Source organism: Saccopteryx bilineata, chromosome 1 (assembly GCF_036850765.1).
Source record: "Saccopteryx bilineata isolate mSacBil1 chromosome 1, mSacBil1_pri_phased_curated, whole genome shotgun sequence".
Classification (NCBI taxonomy): domain Eukaryota; kingdom Metazoa; phylum Chordata; class Mammalia; order Chiroptera; family Emballonuridae; genus Saccopteryx; species Saccopteryx bilineata.
Window position 1 is genome coordinate 346,896,070 of NC_089490.1, and position 12,939 is coordinate 346,909,008.

A 12,939-nucleotide genomic window follows, 5' to 3' on the forward strand; every position below is an offset into this window, starting at 1 on the left:
CATGTTAGTTTTAGGGGGGAGGGGAATTCAGTTTTCAGAATGGTCAACATGAGTGGCTTGTGGTCATCGGGAGAGAGAGGAGGAGGTAGGTGGACCTAAGTGTCTAGAGCTCAGGAGATGATCTGGTTGTGCAGAAAGTGGGTATTGGCAGGTATGAACCCATGAGTGGTTGAGGTCATGTGCATAGTGCATAGACTGTCCTGTTGTGGGCCCAAGCTGACACAGCAAATATGTAGTCTGAAGAGATGGGACTGGAATCCAGGTTTCCCGGCTGCTGTGGAGGCTGGCCCTGTCCATCCCACTGGGCATTCCAGATCTGGAGGTAGGCAGAGCACGTAATGCTGATGGGCTGCAGGAAAGGCGTGTCTGGAGCTCCATGGTAACTAAATGCAACAAACTGTCCCCTGCCCCCAGATTAGCAGAAATAAGGACAACTTTGTAGAGAAAGACTAGACCAATAAAGGTTGGGAGATATTTATTTTCTTTACAAGGTCATAAATAACAAAGAAACAAAGTAGGTCCCAGACTCTGGACCGTGCAGCAGGACAGGGATAGGAAGTTGCTGGGTGGAGAGGTGGAGGGGGCTACGCATCACCTAAGACAGTCACAGAGGATGGCCTGCAGGAGCCTGCCCCTCCTGCCCCTGAACAGCGTGCCAGGGCAGCGGGGCGGCCGCAGTGCTGTGATGGGGCAGCTGGGAGAGGGCAAGACTGCGGATGCTGGACTATACTGCTTCTATGAGTGACGTGGAAACCACAAATGCTGAAGGTAAGCTGTGTGGGTCGAAAGAGGCAAGCAGCACTCTGCACACCTCCAGGGACCAATCATGAAAATGGTTAACTCTGATTCTTAAAAACAACCCCACGGGCTTTAGCCTGTGGCTTTGTGCATGGGCTGTATAACCTGGGTTACTCTGTGACAGGTGAGGGCTCAAGATGCCCCTTGAGCAGCCTGGCCTCAGCCCAGGACAGGTGCCCAGACATGTGGGAGTGGGATGGCAGGCTCTCCCCAGACGGGAAGCCATGTGCTTGGACTGGCTAGACCTGATTTCCAGGCTGGTTTCTTGTGACGCTGTCCACCACCCCTCCTTGTACCCAAGAATTGGATCCTGGATTGTATGGGTCTTCGAAGCCTTGAAGAGTAAGACTGGGATATAAAGGTACCTGACTGGTATTTTATTTGAAAGGGAAAAATAAGGACCACCCTGTGCATGGCCCATCCCATGAGGTAGGGCAGGGCCATGCCAAGAACAATCTCAAGCAATGGAGGTCCCTGAGCCTGGGAGACATATGCACCCAGGTACATTGCCTAATGCTAGGAATAGGGGCCCAGCGTGGCAGTTCTGATGGAGGCTTTACTCTAGGTAAGGCAGGGAGAACAGGCAGACCCCTGAACAGGGTAGGGGGGAGATCTGGGGAGCCTTGGATTAGGAAGGCTGATGTTGGTCAAAGGCCCTGGAAAAACAATGCTTTTGGCAGAAATACACAAAAGGGTTTGTACATCTGGGGATGCCCATCTATAGGGAGCCGGTGTCACATGGTCGGGCAGGATGGTGAGGAGGAGACAGCGGCATCACAGTGGCCTCTGGTGCAATGTTATTTACAACAGAGCTCAATGTTGAAGGAGGGACAGAGCAGGTCACTAACAGCCAGGAAACACACTGTGAAGAGCGGAAAGAGAAGGGAAAATAAATGTCACTCTGTCTCCTCCAGGAAGCCTTCCTAATAACCAGGAAGGCCCTTGCACATCTGTCCCACCTCCCACAGCCCTCTGCAGGCTGTACTGGGTCTGCTCTCAGTGCACAGCTGATGCGACCACAGCTCCAAATGGTCCAGGGCCCCAAACACTGCTTATTAGGAGAAATGAAGGCTTTACTGTTGACCCGGGCTCCATCAATGGTCAGTTTGCTGAGAGGGGTTTGGCATAAGGGAGTCACTGGTGTGGCTCACTGTGCCAGGCTCCTGTCACCATTTCCAATGCCTACCCTGCCCTGTTCCCCTCACCTCCCAGGCCCTGGCATTCCAAGTTCTCTAACACAGAAGCCTTTTTTTAAAAACATTTCTTCTTCAAATTTCTTGAGGGTGGGGAATAAGACCCCCTGGACCCTCACCAAAATCAGAGGCTTTTCCACTGGCAAGTGTGACTCCTCATCAGGCTGTGGGCTCTCTGAGGATCAGGGGACTGATGTAGCACAGACCAGATGTCCCTGAGGTGGGGCCAAGGCCATGCGGTTTGGTCACCATGCTTCTCCTTCCTCCCACTCAACAAAGAGCCCCCATGTCTCCCTAACCAGACGAAGAGCAACCTAGGGTGAGAGGCATCCTTTTCCCTCTAGACCAGACATTCTTAACGGGGAGTGATTTTGCCTGCTTTGAGACATTTGATCAAATTTAGACACATTTTTGCTTGTCACAACTATAAGTGTGTGGGGTGCCATAGAGGCCAGGGATGGTGTTAAACACCCTATAATACACAGGGCAGCCCCAACACAAGGACTACCTGTCCCAAACGTCAGTCATGCTGAGGTTGAAAACCCTGCTCTGATTCTCCGCAGCCTCCATGGCCTGCTCAGCCTTCCTCAGCAGCAGGGCAGGAGAAGGCACACAGAACTTCTCTAAGAGCTTGGAAAAGGACTGATTCCCATCCCAGCATCCTCAGAGAAAGGCCACCTCAATTAGAAGTGCACATCGCAGCAGGGTAAGGGACAAGGCACAATTTAATCTCAGACAGAGAACACAAACAGCAGTGGCACTATAGACACATGCAGGCTCTGTGTTGAGGAGGAAGAAGAAAGGCATGGTGACCCAATCAGGCAGGGTGAAGAAAGAGATATTTACAACAAATCTCTTTGTTGGTGTTGACCAGCACTGTTGGGCTCCTTAAACCTTTGTACTTCCTTACCATTGGAATCCGCCAATGGGCTCCGCAAATCTGTGCCGGATCAGGAAAGTGGCAACAGCTTCAGCTACCTGAAAAACACAGATATTCCAGCCATATGAAAGTTAGCAACAGACCTCAGCCTTGAGGTCCTAGGGGCTTCTGTTGGAAGGTTAGGCTCTTCAGTGAACTCATGGGTCCTATAGGTCTGGGTAACTTGAGATCAAAAGGACCCAGTTCTGGTTGGGGCTGGGAGACTCCTCCCCACCATCCCTGTCAAGAATGACTCCAGAGAAGTCAAGAAGAATGATGTGAAGGCTTATTTATTCCCTCAGAGTTACAAAGTCCCTTTTTCTTATAGAGGGAAGTGTATATTCTTAACTCCTGTTACTACAATTTAGGGAGAAATTATCCCTTTTTACATCTGAGTTTTAGGAGTAATGGAGAAGTAGAGCTTAAGATCTTAGTCAGAGGCCCCAGGATGAGAGAGCAGGTGCCAGTCGCTCCTCAGCCCACACACAGAAGGCCAAGCCCACAAGCTGCTGCCACAGAGGCTGGGAGCTGGTGAAGTTGTGCCTGCATAGGCTCCACAGCAACAGCTGTGGGCAGCACAGACTGCTCCAAAGGTGTGTTCTATCTCCTGTGCGACCAAGGTCCCTCTCACAGATGTCATCACAACTCTCAGTCAGCAAGCATTGGATTCACCTTGTCCGGGGCATCCTCGTGGACTGCGTGGCCACACTGAGGTAGGACCTGCATCTGGAACTTCCCTGGAGAGGAAACAAACCCAGGCAACCTCAGGGACAAAACGACTCTCACCTCACCACCCCTGCAGCCTCACAGGACACTCCAAGAGCCAGACCTTTCCGTCCCCTCCTACCCAATACTCTAGACAGTTACCAAGCCTATGAGAAGGATGGTAATACTTGTAATTGTAATCTAAGCCAAATCGTTTTCCCTTCACTTTTTCCTTCTACAGCTATTTAATGTGCATTTACTTTAGGCCAAACATAAAGGAAGAAACAGTCTCTGTTTCAGGGGATTTATTATAGTCTGTTGGGGGAGCAAAACACAAGAACCAGCGTGTTAATGCATCATGTAGTTCCTATGATGAAGCTGCACACATGGAACTGGAAGAATGTAAGCAAGGGGGCTTTGTGATCAAATAGGGATTCAGGGAGTCCTCCCACACAGGAAGAAGAGCCTACACAAAGGAAAGGAGAATGAAAAGGTATTTGTTTCCAGAAATAAAAAGTTTGGCACGGTGCTTGTGAGAGTTAATAATGAGGCAGGAGAGGTAAGCAAGAACCACACCAGTAAAGGCCTCGCCAACTATGCTAAGGATTTTGAAATTTATTATGACAATAAGTTACCAACTTGAAAGCTTAACTACGCCAGACACTGTACTAAGCACTTCCTCACACTGTCTTGTGGAACGCTGTAAGCTCACAACCAAAGTGATAGCTATTAAAAGTAAACAGAGATGACTGATAAAGCAAGATCCCTAAGTAGACTAAAGGATAGGGGACCCATGGCTCCCCAAAGTGGACAAAGCAGACTCAGTAGCAGTATTTCCATGTACAAAGTAAGGGACTGAGCACTGAAAGCCCCCTCCCTGCTCATTATATTCTAGGAGTCTCACCCCAGTTACAAGGTGCTTTACAAAGCTTTCAAAAACTCTTCTTCTTCTTTTTAAAAACATTTTTATTTATTTTATTTTATTTAGAAAATTAACTTTAACAGGGTGACATTGATCAATCCGAGTATCTAACCATGTTTTAAGCTGACTCTCAAATGTACCCTATAAAACTAAGGACAAATACAAAATTATTTTTTGAGATGGTGAATCTGACTGAGGCCATGATTACATAAGTGATTTGCCCAAGGTAGCTTAATCAGAGAGGAACTAAGGCCATTCCACTCAGAAAGGCCCAGGTCATGCACCTCCTCTTACAGTAAGCTGCCCTGGGTACTCCAGCCTACTCCCTTATCCCTTATATCTCTTCCTGTACTACTGTGAATGCCCTTGAATCCAAACAGAGCAGCATGTGCCCCTCTTACTTTATAAGCATATATTTTTAAATGCCACTGGTGCTTGTCTCCCCAGGAGTGTGTCATCTCTGTAAGGACAGGGGCTAGTATCATTACTTGCTCTGAATTTCTAATAGGGCCAACACAGGGCGAGACATCTAGCAAGTGCTTAGTAAGTCTTTGATGAATGAATTGAACGGATGACCTGATAAAACTTACAACTCCAACCACCCCAGGATTAATGACTAGGGATGCATTTTTCATTCCTCTTTGAAAAGAATGAGTCTAAGGCATCAAGGAGAACTCACACATATTAACAACATTATGTTCAGTACACATAAAGTAATGTGATCATGGGTAATCCTCACAATTATTCTATAAGGTAGGCATATTTCCAAAACTACCCCTCTCATTTTTCAAAAGAGGATCCTTAATTTTAGAAAACCTAAATTATTTACCCAAATTGCACCATGAGTGAGGGCTGGGTTTCCAGGATTCTATAACTAATTCAGCTGGTTTAAACATAATACTGGGAAGGCTGAAGTTAGAAATCTATGCCAACCTAGCCATTTCTCTTTGTTATATGTAACATCCCCCAACCCAGCCATTTAATCTCTATATTTATGAGATACTTTGAAAGAGAAGGTGGTCTTGGCATAATCCTTACAGGAGAAACAGAAGGTCATCTAATGAGGAATCATGACTGCTTCCTGAACTTGGTGAAGCTATCATCTGTCAGACTTACTTCACTCACATTTTCTCATTTAAATCTCCTACAACTGTACTGAGATATATCATTATCTCCATCTTATAAACGAAAAAAAAACCAACTCTGGATTAAAGACATTAGCAATTCACTCAGGCCCCAAAACCAGTAACAGGGATTCGAACCCAGAACTGATTCCAAGACTGGTGATCAACACTGGTTCCACATGCTAGTCCAGGCCAGATCAGCTGCTTCAGTCAGTATCAAAGGCATGTCTGATCTTTTGCCCACCCAGCATCAAGCATAGGTCTTACAACACAAAGAGTGCTTAGGAAAGGTTTGCTTGAACTGAATTCAAGGAAAGGTGTCTAAGCTCAGAATTACCAACATCAGTGCCATAAAAATCACAGTCTCAGCCATGGTCCTTTTCCAGGCTTCAAGACACTGTAGCTGGAGGAAGGGAGGCGTACGAGGGCCTGGGGCAGGAGTTTGATAAATCAGTCAGGAGCCTTTGAACAACTATTGTGAGGGAATATAGCCCTTTTCTATGTGGAGATCTTGAGGACAGCTAAACAGTTTGAGGGGCCCATGAAATATCCAAGTGGAGATGTGCAGGTTTGATACATGGACCGGGTCTGGAGCTCAGGAGAGGATAGGCTGGACATTTAGCTTTGAGAATTATCTATCGGGGTATAAACAGAAGCCATGAGACTGCCCAGGGACAGTAGGTAGCAGAGAAGAAAGGTGAAGAACAGAATCTGCTCAAGCCTGAAATGGTGGCCTTGGGGTTCGCACATCTTCCCCTTGCCCAAAAAGTACCAATGCCTGTTGACTTCACCTCACCAAGCCTTTCATCCATACTAAAGCAAGATCCTTCAGAAAATTGGCCCCACCGCCTCCACTGTCATCTGGCCAACATCCCTGGTCCTCAGCACATGTCACTCTCCTACACACTGTACTTCACGATGTCTGGGAGGCTGCCATCAATTTTCTCATTTTATTGTCTGAGGAAACTGAAGCTAAGGCAGGCCAAGTAGCTTCCCCAATGTCAAAACCTTAGTAGGAAAGAAGCAGTGCTAAAATCCAGTTCTCCAAAGCCCAGAGCCCTTGTTATTAGCAACCACCAAACCATGCTGTCTTCTAAATGGAGTTATATTTTTTTATATCTGGATTATCTAGGACTTTTTCCTTTTCTAAGACTTCCTACAATAATAAAAATAATGGTAAGTATTCAGAATATCTACTTTCACAGTATTATATACCTATAGAATACTTTATAGCTTATAATGCTCTTTTCAAAGACATTGCCTCATTTTAGTCCTTACAACTCTAAGATGCAGGCGGCAGTATAATTCTCATTTTTAGAAGGGGGATTAAAATTGAAGCTCAGAAAAGGGAAGTACCTGTCCATAATCATAGTGGATGAGAAGCAGAGGTGGATGCCACATTGGTCTCACTCGAAAGCACTACCGCACCTCACTCTCTCAGAATACTAATTTCCACATGACTGTGCCCCTTCCTGTGCCCTCAGAGAACGACATAGGAATATAATTTCCTGATGACATACCTTGCATTTGGCCAATAGTCAGATCTTTATCCAACCTATCAACACCTAGGAAAAAATAAGATAATCCATAAGTAGTTTACCAGAAAAGGCAATGTGAAATAATTGTTACTGTTCAAGTATGAAGTAAAAAATTGTTACAAAGTTGTAAACATGACATTCTGAATTTATGGGAATAACAATCCTAACTTCCTGAGGGTGAAATTCTCACCATGAAGCTTTCCAGGCAATCACTTTGCTCATTTAATTAGTTTCTGAAAACAGTTTTACTTTTTCAAATTTCTATTACACTCAGCATGTCCTTATACCACTCTAGGAGAAGGGCTTAGGCTTGACCAGGTACAGAGGCCAGGTCAGAATCAGGCCATCCCAGGAGGGTGCTTATGCTTCATTGGGTTTAGGGATCTGGTGTGGGAAAGAGAAAGGGCACAAATGAGTGAGGATGGTACTAAATCTTAGAAGTCACTACCCATTTGGTGAAGTTATATATAACAAGAACATATTCAGATGACAGCATATCTATATTGTTATGAACTAATTTATGTCTCCCCCCCCCAATCCATATATTAAAGCCTTAATCTGCAATGTGACCATATTTAGCAATATGGAACTAATTAAGGTTAAATGAGAAAGTAATTGGGTTAAATGGGGTCATAAGGGTGGGGCCTTCATATGATAGGATTAGTGTCCTTATAAGAGCAAACACCAGAGAGCTTGCTAGCAAACACCAGAGAGCTTGCTTGCTCTTTTCTTTATGCCATGTAAGGACATAGCGAGAAGGCAGTTGTCTGTAAGCCATGACTATGCTGGTACCCTGATCTCAGACTTTCAGCTTCCAGAACTGATAGAAAATAAATTTGTTGTGTAAGCCACCTAGTCTGTGGTATTTTGCTATGGCAGCCCGAACTACTACACGCACACACACACTTACCAGCCAAGAGCAGCAATTTAGGAATAGGACAACTAAGAAAGAGATTGGATAAGCCTCGGAACCAGCCATCCCAGTATTTTTCTGTTTTTGCCAGTTCAATTCTCCAAGTGTATGGATGATCTTTCTTGGTCTAGAGGAATAAGAGCAAGTTCTGAGTCTCTGAGAGCAACCCCTGGACGAACGGATAAAAACTAGGTCCCTGGGAAAAGGAAAGGGAAGGAAACTAGCACTTATTTGGGCCTACTCTATGTCTCAGATATTTCAATATACATTTAATTCTATAACCACCTTGTGATATATTGTTATTTCAATGTTTAGATAATTAGTTTACTTTTACTAGTTTTAGTAAAGTTAGGATATTCTCTTAAGATTACAAAGCTAGTAAATGATAGAGCTAAGATTGAGTTTCTCTTATATCCATTTGGCAAAAACAACACACCATCAAAAGGATAATTACAAAAACCACATTGCAGTGTGAAAAAAATGCTTACAATATAATATTAAGTGAAAGAAGCAGAGTACAGCATGCCATCTAATTTAGGATTACCACTGGAATGTGGTAAACTTTGGGAAAGAATTGAAAGGAAAACTGAAAATACGCTGATTTGTTGTTAGAGCACTTTAAAAATATTTTGATTAATGGTAATGTTATAATGTTCCTGCAACAGTAATTTAAAAAAGGAAATTTGACACAAATATGACCAAATGTCAATATTTGTTAAGTCTCAATATAAAGTGGATAGGCACAGAGTATGCATTCATCAAATGCAAGCTGAATAAGTAAATAATTCTCTGTATTTTTCTGCATCATTAAAAATTTGAAATATTATAAGTAAAATAAATAACTGGGATACTGTATTAATCACAATACGAAAATCTAGAAGTAAACATGAGACAGTAATATATTAAAGAACATTGGTGGTTAAGATGTCCACATTACCCAAAGAAATCTATAGAATCAATACAATCCCTATCAAAATTCCAATGATATTTTTTTTCAAAAACAGAAAAACTTACCCTAAAATTTATAAGAAATCTCAAGGGACCCTGGACAGTCAAAAAATCTTTGAAAAAGAAAAATTAGTGGACTCACACTCTCTGATTTTAAAACATATTACAAAGCTACAGTAATCAAAATAGCATAGTACTGGTATACAGACAGACAAATATACCAACGAAATAAACTAGAGAGCTCTTAAACCCTCACATACCTGGTTGAATGATCTTTGACAAGACCACTCAATGAGAAACGGGCAGTCATTTCAACAAATGGTGCTGAGACAACTGAATAGTTACATGCAAAAAATAAGGTTACAGACCCAACCTAATACTGCACACAAATGAACTCAAAATGGATCATAGACCTAAATGCTAAAACTAGAAAACTCTTAGAAGAGAACATAGGTCTAAATCTTTGTGACCTTGGGCTAGGCAAAGCCTTTTTTAGATTAAGACACCAAAAGCACAAGCAATAGATGAAAAGTAAATAAACTGAATTTCATCGAAATCAAACTTTCGCACTTCCAATAATACCATCAAGAATGTGAGAAGACAACCCACTAGAGAAAATATTTGCAAATCACATATAATATAGAACACTCATAACTCAATAATAGAGACAACCAAATTTTAAAATGGGCAAAGGGTCCAAATAGATATGTCTCCAGAGAAGATACAAACAAGACAATAAGTGCATGAAAAGATGCTCAAAATCAAAAGTCATAAGGAAAATGTAAATCAAAACCACAGGGGATACTTCACACATACTACAATGGCTAAAATAAAAAAGACAATAACAAGTACTGACAAGGATGTAGAAAAACTGGGTCCCTCATATACTGCTGGTGGGAATGTAAAATGGTACAGACACTTTGGATAACAATCTGCCTGTTCCCCAAATGATTAAATATAGGATTACCATCCACTAATTCCCGTTGTAGGTGTATATCCAAAAGAAATAAAAACGTATGCCCACACAAAAACTTGTTCGTGAATGTTTGTACCAGCATCATTCAAACACAAAGAGTGGGAACAAAAAGTGTCTATTAGCTGGAGAATGGATAAAAAATGTTGTCTATCCATACAATGAAATATTATCCAGCCATAAATAGAAATGAAGTTCTAATACATGCTACAACATGGATGAACTATGAAACCATTATGCTGAGGTGAAAGAAGCCAGTCACAAAGTATCACATATTCCATAATTCCATTTATATTAAATGTCCAGACTAGGCAAATCTACAGAGACAGAAAGTAGATTAGTGGTTGCCTAGGGATGAGAAGGTTAGGGAAAAATGGAAAGTGACTGAAAATAGTATGACATTGTTTTTTATTTTTTTATTAATTTTAATGGGGTGACATTAATAAATCAGGGTACATATAAAGAAAACATCTCCAGGTGACATTGTTTTTAAAAGTGATGAAAATGTTCTAAAATTAAATTGTTGTGATGGTTACACAACTTTGGACTATTATAAAAAAAATGAATTGTATACTTTGGATGAGTAATCACTCAATAAAGTACCTAGTTAAAAAATAAATTTATATATAAAAGAATATCTCATGAACAACTGAAGTTTATTCCTTTAGGGCAGTGATTTTCAACCTTTTTTGAGCCGCGGCACATTTTTTACATTTACAAAATCCTGGGGCACACCACCTACAAAATGACACTGTAACACAGTATACATTATACATATAGTTAATAATATAGTTTCTAAATGTATTTATACTCACACCTGACCATGTCTCACGGCACACTAGTGTGCCACGGCACACTGGTTGAAAAATACTGCTTTAGGGGACAAAGCTTACATGTTTTCCATTTCTTTTCTGTATTTTATTCATTTTGGTTTAGATTTGCATCCCCCTTCCCATTAAATGTATATCTTTATCTTCTTTTACAGAACAGAATGGATGCAACTGACCTCTTAGGTATGTCTCAGGGTCATTTCAAACACTACTTTTTTTATATTTTGCTCTAACAGGGATGCTCCTAAGGTCGAATGGGCACCAAAGGCCCCTGGACCTTATATTCCTTATTGCTTGATGTACCTTAGTTTGCCCTCCTAACAAAACTGCTGGAATTTATATAACTTCATATAATTGAGTGTATAAAAAAGTACAAAGAAAAAATAAGTTGGAATTAAAAATCACAGGATTTAGATATGCTTTAGCACTAATATTAATGTGTGACCATGGGCAAGTATATGTACCTGAGTTGTAAAAACAGTGATAATATCTGTAACACAAAGCTAAACTGAGAATTAGATATGATAAATGTAAAGTTCTGGGTATAGTTCCTACAACATAGAAGGTAAACAGTAATTGATAGTTTGTGTTTCTTCATCTCTGAGTCTCAGTTTCCACACTGTTAACTTGGGAGAAATGAACTTCCCTCACTTTTAGCAGTGTTGGGAGGGCAAATTGACCATGCATTATTTATATTATTATAACTACCAAAGAGGTACAAGGTATTATTCATTGATTTTAGGATTCCAAAAAGATCCTTATTAAATCAAAAATACTATTTAAAAAAGTACTTTCCTCTTTGCTAACAGTAACATCTCTAAATGCAAAGGAATATGTGGTGTACGCCAAATCCATAGTAAGATGTTTATAAGCCATACCTGAAAGTCTGCTGGTCATGTTCACTAATCATTTCCGGAGAAAAAGCATCCCTTCTCACTACAATCCTCATATCAAATGCTCATCTAGTACTCACAGAAAACTTTCTATGTGCACAACCCTGAGCTGAATGCCAAGGTAAATTCATATAGAACATCAGTTTCTGTCCTCAAACAACATGGGTTATTTTTGTTGGGAGACAATTCTTGGACAATTAGAAGACACTGAATCTGCATCCAAGGGATGACTACCAGGAAGGAGTCTATAGTGTCCTTGAATGTGGCTTATGAGAATAAGTTCTCTGGGTTAGCCACAACTTCAAACAGCAAAGTGATGAGGGTGTCACTCTCAGTGCTGTACTGGAGAGGGACTGACATAAACTGAACTCAGAAAACTTCCCCAAGCAGATACATCTTACAAGATGGGTAAGAGTTGGATGGGTTTAGTATCGAGCAGTTGGAAATGGGATTTTCTCATTAAATAAACCACAGGAAAAGAACGAAGGAGGTGAGAAGGAGTCTAAAGAGAGAGCAGCCTGTTTCAGGGTAGGGTATACTTTTATGTTCCAGTTTGTTGGCGCTATCTACAAGTGCCTTATAGACTATAGTTAAAATAATATCTATCATGATGATATCTTTGCCCTCTAAAAGATCTAATGGCAGACAAAAAAAAATGCCACCATTCCCTACCCCATCCTTCCAAGAATGCAGGTTTTACCCACCTCCATGTCATCTTCCTTTTTCCTCTTGTTCACTGACTCACTTCCTTCTTCATCTTCTTCTTCTTCCTCTATGATTCCTTCAACTATAGACTTTGAGCCTTCTGGACTTGTAATTCCTTCACACCTAGGTTTAAAAAAAAATGCTGTTACAAACTTCTCTTCTATACACATAATATCTCAGAGATACTCATACTTATGGCCTTTTATAATTAAATGTTAGTTAAAACTTAATGCCCCTGGGAGAAGGATGTGGAAAATGTGCTTTTAAAAATGCACAAAATAGGCCCTGGCAGGTTGGCTCAGTGGTAGAGCGTCGGCCTGGTATGCAGAAGTCCCGGGTTCAATTCCCGGCCAGGGCACACAGGAAAAGCGCCCATTTGCTTCTCCACCTCTCCCCCTCTCCTTCCTCTCTGTCTCTCTCTTCCCCTCCAGCAGCCAAGGCTCCATTGGAGCAAAGATGGCCCGGGCGCAGGGGATGG

General features: G+C 41.9%; 1 protein-coding gene and 1 non-coding gene across 2 annotated transcripts in view; one reads left to right on the forward strand and one right to left on the reverse strand.

The window, feature by feature from the left end:
- Window positions 1-458: 458 nt before the first annotated feature.
- The window catches only part of PPME1 (protein phosphatase methylesterase 1), a 65,043-nt gene continuing 52,562 nt past the window's right edge, over window positions 459-12,939 (reverse strand). The window contains exons 9-14 of the mRNA XM_066250277.1: window positions 12,461-12,584; window positions 8,110-8,239; window positions 7,182-7,226; window positions 3,583-3,647; window positions 2,902-2,969; window positions 459-1,660 (exon numbers count right to left, since the gene is read on the reverse strand). Of these exons, the coding sequence (XP_066106374.1) occupies window positions 1,642-1,660; window positions 2,902-2,969; window positions 3,583-3,647; window positions 7,182-7,226; window positions 8,110-8,239; window positions 12,461-12,584 (451 nt within the window). The 3' untranslated portion in view covers window positions 459-1,641. The remainder of the gene's footprint in view (window positions 1,661-2,901; window positions 2,970-3,582; window positions 3,648-7,181; window positions 7,227-8,109; window positions 8,240-12,460; window positions 12,585-12,939) is intronic.
- On the forward strand, window positions 12,744-12,819 carry TRNAT-GGU (transfer RNA threonine (anticodon GGU)). Its single transcript has one exon. It is a non-coding gene; the product is annotated as a tRNA-Thr (tRNA).